General features: G+C 37.2%; 1 protein-coding gene across 10 annotated transcripts in view; it reads right to left on the reverse strand.

Moving 5' to 3' along the window:
- LOC149797357 (guanylate-binding protein 7-like) overlaps window positions 1–14,041 on the reverse strand; it is a 103,441-nt gene that overhangs the window by 40,606 nt on the left and 48,794 nt on the right. For all 10 annotated transcript variants that reach the window (XM_089962125.1, XM_089962123.1, XM_089962118.1 and 7 more), the window contains one exon: window positions 3,427–3,536. In XM_089962125.1, the coding sequence (XP_089818251.1) occupies window positions 3,427–3,536 (110 nt within the window). The remainder of the gene's footprint in view (window positions 1–3,426; window positions 3,537–14,041) is intronic.

Below are 14,041 nucleotides of genomic sequence, written 5' to 3' on the forward strand. Positions count from 1 at the left end.
ATTCACAGAATGTTTTAGTACTAACGCCATAAAATCTTTGCTGACTTACATTTGTATCTTGGAAATATCGTAAAGCAGTTACGTGTTTATTATGTTTAAAGTATGTATATCCATTGACGTCATTCTTTCTATTTACGAAATGTATTTGAAAGGTAATAAATTGTTTCATTTACTTGAGAGTCTGTTAATTCATGATGTAAATATTTTTTATGCATGCGGCTACATGTAAGTTTTATATATGTAAATAACAATATCTCACTATATTTTAGCTACCAATATTGTGGATGTGAGAAAAAGTTTGTAATTATTTCACTTTGTTCATCAAATTATTAAAACGCCATCATGTCGACATGTGTACTAACCTTCTTGAATAATTTAATTCCTCTGCAATAATGGAACATAAACGCAGTCTCAACCACCAATCAATTTTAAACCTAGTCTCCAGCGTGAACGACCTCGGACGAGGACTAATCCAACGCCTTTTCAAACCCTTATGTCTACTGAGACCATGTCCACCATGGAAGTTCGGCCGAAACCCCTTTTTTTCCAACCCACCCAGACCGCAGGGCTTTCCTAAAACTAATGATTTAAAATAAAACTTAACTGCGATATAAAACATACTGATTGTGCAGGCAATTTTTCGTGTGTGGTACGCATGATATAAATAACAGTAATTAAAGGAACTAAAAAAATTCTAAATACGCCATTCTTGCATACAATCTTTGATAATATGATTTTCACAGACTGTACCATTATCTCTGCATCTCTGTTTTGTACTGAATAACACTGGCATCATCGGAAAGGAACCAACTATGTAGCAGAGCAATTTCTGTGTATTTTGTGTTATATCTTACATCCTGATTTTGATAGATATGATGCATTTTACTCTTACCATAGGCGGAAAATTCTCTTCGAAAAAATAAGATAAAGTCCACTGTAAGGATGCTATGTTAACAGAACACGAGGGAAATATTCAGCTATTACTGGTTGTTGTTGTTGTTGTTGTTGTGGGGTTTAACGCCATTTTTCAGCACACGATAGGCTATACATGGCGGCCAGTATTAATGGTGGAGGAAGAACCCGGAAAACCCCGGAAAGAACCACCGACCCACGAGAAGCTACTGGCAAGCTTTCTCACATGCCCACATTGGCTGAATCTTAGACTCGAACCGCCGCAGACAGAGGTGAGATGGCAGTGATCCGTAACGAAGAGCGCTTTAGACCACTCGGCCACTCGGGGCCCCGCTATTACTGGTTAATAATGTAACAAAAAAAATTGTATGGAATGTATCACGCATTGTTAATATTGCCTTAACGATTAACGGCAATCGAGAGGTCATGTTTTGCAAAGCGGTAATGCTAGGATTTAAATTAGGGGTCCAGGACTCCTATTTTGGCATAAATTGGAGTCCCACCAGCAACCGTTGCAGTCCACTCTCAAAAGCAAAGATTATTAAGGTTCAATCAATTACTACTTACACCCAGCTGAAGTCAGAGTGCACTCACCTGACAGGCTGTGGATAGATTTTGTCCATCCAAGGGAAGGTCTTATTCTAGACACTAAGCCATACATTATGCACTTTCATTATTTCTAAGTCTCAACATGTCTCGATTTCATGGTCACGTGTGCTACTTATTTGGCTGCACTTGGAAACACAGTGCATACTTAATGAGCTAATGTTGTTCATTTGATGTACCCTTATAATGACCACATGCACATGCACATCTCGGGATCATTCTGTCGCTGAATTCTGTCTTTGTAAATATCAGTAAATTTTCCTACTCAGCAGTTAGTCGAAGTCTTTGAACTTGCGGCCTGGCAATTGCTTCATGTTCTTTTGATGTTTATTTATAATGACAACATGCCCATCTGGTGGTCGTTCAGCAACTGACTTCTGTCATAGTAAATATCAAGTTAGCTAAAACAATCAACTAACAACACATTTCCCACTCAGCAGATGGCGGAAGCAGGACTGAATTGGCCGCCCAACTATTGCATTATGTTTAACACAACGTGCCTGTGACTGTAATTAAGCATGATCTCAAACGTCTAAGCGCTGACAGACTGATTTTAATAACAGTGTATTTGAAGCGCTGTCAGAGATATCCATGTGCATACAATATGTATTAGAATGCAGATGTTGATGTAGTGCATCAAAGAAGGGGTGCGTATGGATGACTCTCGCGTAAGTAGTTTTCTGCGTCCCAGATAAAAACTTTGTGTCCAGATACGCCTGATGAAACTTTTCCAATCTCTGTCCGTCTATCCGTCCGTCCGTCCCTCTGTCCGTCCGTCCGTCTGTCCATATGTCGTCCGTCCGTCTCTGTCTCTCTCTTTGTCTCTCTGTTTGCTTGTCTGTCTCTGTCTATATCTATGTCTGTCTGTCTCTGTCTGTATGTCTGTCTGTCTCTGTATGTCTGTCTGTCTGTTTGTCTGTCTGTCTCTATCTGTCTGTCTTTGTCGTTTCTCTGTCCTATCTCTCTCTGTCCTCTCTCTCTCTCTCTCTCTGTCCTCTCTCTCTCTGTCTGTCAGGGCTCCGAGTGTCCGAGTGGTCTAAAGCGCTCTCCGTTACGGATAACTTCCATCTCACCTCTGTCTGCGTGGGTTCGAGTCTCAGATTCGGCCAATGTGGGTATGTGAGAAAGCCTGCCAGCAGCTTCTCTTGGGTCGGTAGTTTATCCCGGGTTCTTCTTCCACCATTAATACTGGCCGCCCTGTAAAGACTATCGTGTGCTGAAAGATGGCGTTAAACGAAACAACAACTCTCTCTCTCTCTCTCTCTCTCTCTCTATATATATATATATATATATATATATATATATATATATATTTGTCAAGGGACCGTATATTGCGCGTAAATGATTTGAACTTTTCATATGTACCTAAACTTCTTTCATTTTTTTGTAACAATAGCATGGGGTTATTTAATAGTTATGAAGCTGTTCCGGAAATTGTTTAAAAAAGCTTTTAGTGTTATCTTATCCATGTATGAGTGTTCTAGTGTCAATATATTATTATGTGCTAGTTCTGTCAAGACGTAAACCAAGCATTATGATGAGGTAATATGCAATGATTTCTGCACTATTTCACTTGTGTTCATCATGTCATACTTTGCGCATTATTCCAGATGTGTGCATAACACAAGTGAGCATTTTTCTGAGGCTCAAGCTTCGATTTTCAAATCAAATATATTAGCAAATTTTCTTAAGACAGACAGTTTATGATAGAACCTACCATTTATTTCATCACTGTAAGATAAAAAAGCTACTAATTCAGAACAACTAATTCATGAATACAATATAAATATTTAATTGAAAGTGCAAACGCAGTAATGTTTGAGTACATAATATAACTGTTTAAGATATGCAAACTTTGGTTTTCCTAGAAGGAATACTATTACCATTTGATTTTAATGATATACTTACGAAAGAGTCTCCAAGTCGTCATTGGAAAACTTCCCAAGTATATTGTAGACCATAGTGCTACTTAAAAGTAGTCCCAGTGCCAGGATCTGATTGTCATTGTTTCTGTCTCCCTGAAATATATATAATTTTGTTTGTATGTTTGTATGCTTTAAATATAATATACCGTGATATGTATGTAATTTATTTGTTGAAACGAAACTAGGCTTGGCAAGGTTCATTTTAGATGATAAATATATACTGATCATATTATATCAACGACACAGCGCATATACTTTATATTTATGTCAAATACAAATACGCATATTGATATCACAAAAGAATATGCCTACTTATATTTCAAATAATGGTAAGATTTATGACCGAAAACTATTATTTATTGATGGTGGAAGTGAACTCTCACATCCCTTCTTAGTGTGTACTCTACAAACTTTATTTACGCAGCTTTTCTAACTATCCACAATTTTATCGGACATTGTTGATTAGGTCCTTTCATGAACTTTTGTTTTCATTCATATTGATCTTATAAATAAAAGTGATGCTTAGGATATAAACGTATAAGCTGGTATGAAAGTAGAGCACTACAACATTGTAAGGATAGCGTCACGAAATATGAAAGCACGGTCCTTTAATTTAGTCACCGGTGAATGTATCGAAATTAGTGGAGCATATGCTAAATGAAATGACAAAGCATGAAGGGGATGTTCAAAACTTGATAGTTTTTACGCTTAATCTAAGTCATAACAGTGCGTTATTTATCTATGGTACTGACGATCAGTTTGTTTTCTATCCCCAAATCTCTCTAGACATATCTCTCAATGTATCATTCATAGTTACCATAATAGACCAAATGATATATGCATGGCACGGGCGAAAATCATCTACGCTCCTTTTTTATTGAGCTTAGCCCGTGCCTGGCTAAGATGATCGATCGATCGAGAGAGAGAGAGAGAGAGAGACAGACAGACAGACAGACAGACACAAAGAGAGAGAGTGACAGAGATGAGAGAGGGAGAGATTGGACCATTCGGGTACAAGTGTCATGTTGGCTGAGATACCAAATATGACACAATGGAATAGGTGTTGAGGGTATGACCAAACCATTAAATCATTCAGCCTGTCATTTTTACCTTGATAGATCCATATGGAGAGGGACCGCGACTTGCAGCTATCTAGGTATAATTTATATGCTAACGGAAAGAGAGATACCTTCAAAGGTTTTCTATTTAGAAATGATCTGCTTAAGCACCTTATTTTCCATACCAATGAGGAATATGCAATTGGCAACATTTGATTCTCCTCTGATTATATCCGCAGTTTTGAGAAACTTAAGTATGAACTTAATATTTATTTCATCAACAGAAAGAGACATGTCTCTACTTATTATATCCAATTAGGAAATTTGTTTTAATATGGGATCGTGTCATTCCATTTTCAGCAACGAAAATAATATATTTGAATATTTCCGGATGGTTTGTCCATGGAACGTTTATACTTCATTTCCATTCCAAAAAATATGCTGTTTTGTTTTATGCTTCCTGGAGATAAAATACACTATCGATACTGTGGATCAACGAGTTATAACGCTACCTTTATGCTGCACTTACGCTGACTCGTACGCTATAGTCTGTTTCAGTTAAAATATACATTAATACATTTTACTCATAAAACACAGAAAGTGTGTTTTGATGTACTGGTAGTGTAGCAACAATAGTTGAAAAACAACGCAGACTATTCATTTTTCTTTGTTTTAAACTTAGGTACGCGTTTCCTGTTTAGATCACACATTAGCATTCAGTAAGAACGATATCATGCCAAAGGTGGATTTCTGGGCCTTGATTGGGGCAAGTTATAATGGTTTCATGAATTGATTGCGTTAGTGTCGTACCAATGATACAAAAAGCAAGCATACACTCTGTAAAAATGAGCACTTGTATTGTAAAAGTGTGAAAATAAGGCACACTTGTTATAATTTGATATCATTGACTTTGCTATCTAACTTAAAATGACATATACTCATGCAAATAGTAGATAATCAATATAGGCTCCAAAAAATGCATGTTGTTCTTTCTTTTAGTTTAATGCAGTTGTGAAGAAGCTATGAAATCTACGATATATAAGAAATAAATTAAACGGTCTTCACTGATGCAATGTTTTCTTTAGGTTCAGCTTCTCTGCATTCACCCCTAACTTTGTTTTTTTTTTCTTTAATTTAGATAATTTGTTACCAGATAGAATCATTACTTGAAATTCAACGTGGTCGGTCATATTGCCACTTAAGACGACCAACACAATATCATGATTGGTATATTAATATAATTATCATTAAAATTACTAACAGTAAATTATACAACACGATAGACCAGACACGATAATTTCTTCGTTGGCTACAGTGGAGTTCAATCAGATATTGTCCTTACGGCGCATTTGGTTTTGCGGCTAAGTCGTGACAATGATCGATTTAAAACAACTACACCGTGGATTCACAGCTGTGCTCGTAAAATCCTGAACCGTAGCGAAACCAGCGCCATCAGTGATAAAACCGATAAAGGTATTAAAAGGATTCTCCACCCGTCGGGGAAATACACCAATGTGGTCCAGGATGGACGTTTGACCGATGTGCCAAGGTCGATGTCCATATCTCTCATATTACAACCATTTTGTGGATCCATTTACCAGCACCTGCGTGGGTTCCACCAAGGTCAGTGATGGACAATAATGCCATTACCTGGCAGAAACTTATAAAATTTACTGCGCTACAACGAACGATGAAGGTCCCTTATCTCATCTACATGAACTTTGAATGTATCAACGTTTCAGTAGACAACTCTGCTTTCAAAGACACAACGCGTGTAACAACGACCTAACAAGTCACTGAACAAGTCTCATACTGATTTTGTTATACACTAGTTATATGTGACGGGCAAACTGTATAACCAATTTTATATCGTGGTAAGGCCTCGGTTGAGAGCTTTCTTAAGTCGATTGAAATTACAGCGAAATAGTTTGACAACAGCTCGATTCACCATCTATATGATTATGGCCCGTGATAAAATTCGTACCTTTTCTGCAGCCATTCATTGCTGGATCTATGAAAAGATTTTAGCTATAATAAAGAGCTAAGCTCTTCAACTTGAAGCTTTAACGTCCGTGACCACTGTCATATCACTGGTGCGAACAGACCAGCTGCAGACTGCTCATGTAATATACCGTTGAGAGTGTGTGTGTGTGTGTGTGCGATTTGGATTTTTAACGTAGCTTTAATAATATTCAGTCAAATCGCCACGATGTCTACAGTGTGACAGTTGATTGTGATTTCTAGCACTGGGGCATCATGTTGCACCCAGTCACATACTCCTGAAACAAGGCTGACTAGTCCTAATACTAACCTCTAAGCAAGCGAGCTGCTAGTAACATTTTAAAAAGTCATTGGTATGACTCGGTCAGGGTTCGAACTCGCGACCATCCGCATCCAAGGTGGATGCTCTAACCACTTGTCAACCGAATCGGTCCAATCTACCATTGAGAATTTACCGAAACAAAACAAAAATCCCTCTAGTACTTCATAACCTGAGTGGGTGTAATGGTCACTTAATGATGTAAGCAGTGGCCACGGTATCGAACTCACCAATAAGTGATATTCCAAATGACATAAAAAAAAGACGTTTAGGCTGGATCAGCTACAGTTTATACATTCGTTACAGTTTCTGAATTAGTCCTTGGTCAAGTTAGTGAGCAATCTAACGTAGGAGACTTCGCAATTACCCGTAGGTATTGTCCAACTAATACGGACTTGTTAAGGAGAAATTAACAAGATTGGTACAAGATTGCCAAAACCGCAGCAGCCACAGATTTGAGCGTATTATATTCATCAATGTTACCTGAAGGCCTTTCCCCCAGCGACTGCAAACAAACTTTTCTCGCCATACAAATGCAAAAGCATGAGTGAATGTCACAATCTATATATGTGCATTGATGTACTGCTGCTAACTGATGCGTTTGAGACATTTCATGATTCTGCCATGGACGTGTACAATCATACACATTATTTATCGTTATCAGGTGTAGCTTGGAATGTATTATTGTTAAAAACCAAAATCGAGTTGGGAGTGCTTCAAAAGCGCTTTGTTCGTGGCTGGATTTCTGTGGCGAGTTACATATATGCTTGCGCACGCAACCCAAACATGGACGTGTATGACCCCACTGCGACGAAGAGTTATATCATGTATCTAGATGCCAATAACCCTCTATGACTGGGCAATGATGCTTATTGGTGGGTTCCGGTAGATTAATTCTAGATATATTAACATACACGAACCCAAAGGATTATAAGAGCAACAGTGACCACTTCTTTGAAGTTGCTTTCGAATATGTGGAACATTTACATAATGTTCACAAAGATTATCCATTAGCGTCAGAAGCTTTGTCAGTACATGTTTGGAGGCTGTCTCCGTATTAGTACATGATCGTTGATGAATCCGGAAGTATATTTACTGAATGCACCAAACTAGTAACAAGTCATAGGATACAAATTTTTTAAATATTTATTACACGTGCGAAACCTCCAGCTGTATGTACAATCGGTTATGTGCATGACCAAGATCCATCGAGTGCTTGAATTTCGCCAGCACGCTTGGATGGCGCCGTATAAACAAACTCTATACAGTTCAGCGCTTAGCTGCCACAGATGAGTTAGAGAAAGTTATGAACAATGTTATGTTTTGCAAAGCAATGGAGAATCTGCGCAAAGAATTATAGTCGACTTTATTCGTGATAGTGAAGAAGATCAGTTTTAAAGGCTGATCACTGAGCTAGCCTTTGAATCAGAAATATCTTTGATAGTAGACATGCTGCTGTTCACAGTCAACAGTCAAAACGCAAGCCGACAAAGCCTATCTACCTTGGATCGTTGGTGTTAGACTTGTCGAAGCTGCTAATGTACGAGTTTTACTATCACAAGATTAAACTGTTTTACCAGAATCGGGTCAAGATGCTGTACAACGACACTTACTCGCTGTTGATGCACATCATAACTAATGATGTGTATGCAGACATGGTTGAAATAATGATTGGTCAATAAAAGAACATTCGCAAATTGATCAATTATTATGTGGGACGTCGACCTAAACTGTATAGCACAACTCACGTGTATTTTGCAACCCCTAGCGTTATAGTAAGGACTTAATCCCCTCCATTTTTGATCCACGAAGGAGCAATAAAATGCCTACAAATGACCACCGCGCCTCGGCCGGCACGCCAATGGCATGTCTACCGTGGTGCGGGTGATTGGCACAACTGATTGACTTTTGAACAGCTAATCAATGAAGATCGCCTATGGTAAGACCGAAACTTCATGAATGATTTACATTCAAATATCATTTCAGCAAACACTGAGCTTTATTTTGATCAAACATATGGACAATATAAATTAATTTGAAAAGTCTTTTATATTCCACACATTTAGACAATGTACACACTGACTTGACGGGAGGCACAACTTCTCGATCTTATCTTAAACAGTGTAAATTTATACTACTATTTAAACATGAATAATTTAAATATATTCATCTGAGGTACGGAAAATTTCAGATAACATCTGATTTTATTTAAAACAAGCAAACTACAAAAATAAAACGCTTAATTTACACTTAAATGCGAACATGTTTGGTCCTAAAGTACTAACGGTTCAGTTACAAGATTAAAATATACATGCACACAACTTTAGTTCAATTCTGACTGCATTTATGCTGTAAGGTATTGGTCATTTAACTTTTGGGGCTAAATTATTATCTTTGACTGGTATTTGTATTATTTCATTAATCACAAGATAAGTTTGTTTGAAGTCTAACAAGCAATATCATAGTGTTCTATTTATACTAAAAATCAGAATATAAAAATGGTTTTAAAGCCTTTACCATCACCACAAACCACACACCATTTAGAAACTTCAATGGTTTCTCCCTAAAAAAGGGCTTGGCTGCAGCGAATGTTCAGCAGAAGTCAAGGCAGTGACCATTGTAACACTTTTCTAAAATGCTAGCATCAGAAGATGATGTCAGCTTCAGCTTGGGAATGGTGCTTTTCTATCACACAAATGAGATGTTGCATTTATTATATATATTTAATATGTATTGTTTGGTAGTGTTATTATTTATTTTGTAAACAACTAATACAAAACTAAAATAGTATCAATGTGTATGGGGTTAATAACACTGGACAACAAATTTTTACAAAAGTCATGTTACTGAAATAAAATTAGTCAATTCTTATCAATTTTTATGTGCTGAACACGAATATGACAGTCAAATTGCAAAATTGGCTCTAGTTTTTTTGTAATCTGCAAGAAATTAATGTTTACATAACGAAATGCATTCCAATAGTAAAAGGTCAACTGTAATAGCCTACCTATACAAAATCAAGTCATTGACTACATCTTAGATTTCTTCGCCTGTCTCTTGTACAGCTGTTCGGGAGCATCTCTGAGGAGTGTCCAGCATTAGTCAGCCAGCGTTGTAGTGGACCATTTTCCCTGGTATCTTTGTTCCATTGTTGCGATATCTTGATGAAAACGTTCGCCGTGTTCATCACTAACAATACCACAGTTGCTAGGAAAGAAATCCAAATGGGAATGAAGGAAGTGAATCTTTAGAGACATATTGTAGCCAAGTTTCTTATACTTCATCAACATGTCTTCTACTAGTTCCTTATAGTTTTCTGCCCTAACATTTCCGAGGAAGTTTGTAGAAACTAGGCGAAAAGCATTCCATGCTTGTTTCGCGTCACCTTCCAGCAAGTTGTTGAACCGGTCATCTTTGAAAAGCTCTCGAATCTGAGGACCCACAAAAACTCCCTCTTTAATCTTTGCTTCGCTGAGTCGAGGGAATTTTTCATGCAGGTATCGGAATGCTGGCAAAGTCCGGTCAATGGCTTTCACGAAGTTCTTCATCAAACCTAGTTTGATGTGAAGGGGTGGTAGCAAGATTTTCTGAGCCTCAACCAGAGCTGGGTGTTGGATATTCTTCTCTCCAATGGCTACATTCTGCCTGTGAGTCCATTCCTTCCTCATGTAGTGCATTTCCCTTGCTCGGCTATCCCACTCGCATAAGAAACACATGTATTTTGTATATCCTTGCTGCAGTCCCATTAAAAGGGCAACTACCTTCAAATCACCACAGAGGTGCCAGCTGTACTTGTTATACTCAATGGAATTCAGCAGCTGCCTTAAGTTATCGTATGTCTCTTTCATGTGGACAGCATACGCTACTGGAATAGATGGAAGAATGTTTCCATTGTGCAAAAGCACAGCCTTGAGACTCAGTTTCGAAGAGTCCACAAATAGTCTCCATTCTTGTGGGTCATGAGTGATTTTTAAAGCATTCATGAGGCCCTCAATATCGGAACAGAATATCAGATTACTTTCCTTTCTGAAGAAAGGCTCCAATTGCTGGTGGCGCTTTCGATATGCAGTAATTGTGACATCTTCTTCTAGAAGATTCCATTGTTGGAGTCTTGATCCTAGCAATTCTGCCTTGTTCTTTGATAAGTCCAAATCACGAATCAGGTCATTTAGTTCTTCCTGTGTTATTCTGTGTGGGGTTGATGATGCACCACAGTGAAAATCTGGATCACTGCATGCTGATGGACCAGGAGAAGAACAGGTCGACTCACCTTTGTCTTCGTCAGATGAATCAAGAGAATATTCTGCTGGAGGTTCTGGAATAGGAAGTCCCTCACCATGTGGAACTGGTCTCAATGCAGACGGAATGTTTGGGTAGACTATTCTCGACTTCTTTCGCTTCGCTATTCCGCCGGAAAGAGGAGGAACCAAGCAGAATTAACAGTCATTTAGGTGGTTGCTTGGCTCTCTCCACACCATTGGGACTGCAAACGGCATTGATGACCTTTTGCAATTCAACCACTGTGAAAGCTGTGTTGTACATGTAGCACAGCATATATGCGGAGCCCAAGGCTTGTCTTGGTCACCAACCTTGCATCCGAAGTAAAGATGATATGCCTTCTTCACTTGAGAATTGATACTTTTCTTCTGGTTGGCAAATGTCACTTCCCCACAAATATAGCAAAATTTGTCCGCGGTATTAACACACTTTCGAGGCATTACTGTTCTTTATTGTACGTAAATGGATAAAATAATAAGTTTTATGTAACAGTAGCTTGAACTGTCTCGCACAACGTCTAAAATATTTTAAATGCTGAACCTATCTGATTGGGCTTTATATAGTACACGGTTTACGTCAGCTTCAGCAGCCGCCTGGCATTAGTATAATAGGCCTACACATGTATAGTACACTGCTGACGTCAACTTACTTCAGCAGCCGCATGGCATTAGTATTGCATTGCATCAGAAAATGATGCAATCAACTGTGGATGATGTGAGCATGATGGTATTATGCAATGTTACATCATTATTCCGGATGTTGCTGCAGTCCTACTGGAGAAATTTACACAGTGAAACATAGAAAATGAGGTATATGAATATCTTCAAAACGAGAGCCAATACAAATTTTTCACGGTTATATTCGTGTTCGGCACACCAAAATACTACAGATTAGGGCATTTTCAAGTCAGTAATGATTTCACTGTTGACCAGTGTAATAGGATCATTATTAATAGAAGTAAACATACTTATGTGGGTCTGGGTCAAAGTTATTGGACTTCCCTTAAATATTTATCTGGCCTACCTGACATATTTTACATCCTATATTATAATTTTAGTAGTATATTTCTAATTATAACAAAGATTTTATTTTATAAACATTAACAACCTTCTAGAAGGTTATTTTTCCATTAGGTAATTTATTCCTAGCAAATGCTAATTTTGAACTGAGGTCAAGTAGAGAAAAACAACAATTATTTATTCATGCTGTGAGATCTAAACATAATCAGATGTATTATAGTTATGTCCAGAAATTCATTTGGTTTGGAATTTTATTTATTCAAATAATTTAATTCAAGTGATTATTCTATGGCAATTCAAAGTGCTCTTCAAAAATAATATTCTTGGAAATAGATGAATTTATAGTGAAATTTCAAACAAATATTTAATTCTTGGATTGTATTATTGTAATCCAACAAATGACTGTTGGTACCTTAGCACGAGACGTGCCATTACAGGCACATTAACTTTTTCAGCGTTGCATTTAATTTGAATTCGCACTAAAATATATTCAGATCTTTAATCATTTGGACTTGTGTCCATAATTCTAGGAAAATTTGGGATTTAATTCGCAATACCGTACGTTCTTTTTTTAAACATTTTTCACAAAGCTTGTTGTTCTTACTCTCTTCTATTTCTTATGTTAAGACAACAGAGTCGAAATAGAAAATTTGAGGCTCGTACATGGCATACAAACGTCTCTACATATTTCAGAAAATATTATTTTTGAGATTTAAATTTACCTTGTTTCGGAAAATTCCACATTTTATAAATTTTTTGTAAAATCCAACAAACTTTTACAGTGTCATATAGAATGGACAACTTTATTACAAATCCTACCCAGCAACAGTTTGATTCTTTAAAAAAGAATGTATAACTCCAGCTTTGCATTAAAAAATGATCTTTCCTAGGCGAAGGCTTCTTTAACGAAGCAAAAAATCAAAAATATTCTGGTCCAACATTTGTTGGAAAAAATCTTTTGGATAAAGGGTGCTTTGGTTTTGATTGATCAGAGGTTTTGATTAGTCAGTCTCTATTTGGCTCGAACTTACAATGTTATGGAACTGAAATTAAAATACAATAATGAAATCAAGTTAAGTAAGCTTGAGCATCAAGAGAGACTAATCCACTTACAGTTACAGAAAGAATAAAGAAAAGTTCGATTATAGAAAGATGAAGGAGAGAGGTAAATGCAGTTGCAACGAGAAAGAGAAAAGGTAGAAAGGGAAATGCAGATGAAGAGAGAAAGATAAAAGGAAGAAATGGAAAACCTATTTAGATTAAAAGAATTACAGCTGGAAATTGAAATGAACTCCCCCACTTTGCAAATTCAAGGTTTGATATTACAAAATTTATAAGTTTGGTACCCCCTTTTACAGTAAAAGAAATAGATCAATATTTTCTTTTTGAAGAACAATTGGTGAAACCTTTAAATGACCAAGGAATACTGGACTATTTCCTTGCAAAGCATACTTATTGGCAGAGTTCGTTATATTTACATTGCACTGTCACTACAGCAGCGTGCTGATTATGATGTCGTTAAGGAATATATCCTGAAGGGTTATGAGTGGGCACCCGAGGCATATCATCAACAATTTATGACTCGTAGAAAATCAGCTGACAAAACCTATGTCAAATTTGCATGGGAAAAAGCAAGACAATTTGATGTGTGGAGCTCTTCTAGAAAGGTTAGTAGTGATTATAAAACTCACAGACAACTCATATTAATTAAATAGTTCATGAATTGCGTTCATGGTGACGCTGATACTTACCTTGATGAGCATAAGGTCCAGACATTAAAAAATTGAAAATACTGCTCGTAGAGCTGACGAGTATACCTTAGCTAATAAAATTTACTTTGTCACTAAGTCTTACAATAAGGACTCTTATTTATAAGAGATCAAGTTTACGGTCATGTATTGAAAGCAATGCATTTGTTGGCTC

Source organism: Sinohyriopsis cumingii, chromosome 6 (genome assembly GCF_028554795.1).
Source record: "Sinohyriopsis cumingii isolate HCF-2022 chromosome 6, ASM2855479v2, whole genome shotgun sequence".
In the NCBI taxonomy this organism is placed as follows: domain Eukaryota; kingdom Metazoa; phylum Mollusca; class Bivalvia; order Unionida; family Unionidae; genus Sinohyriopsis; species Sinohyriopsis cumingii.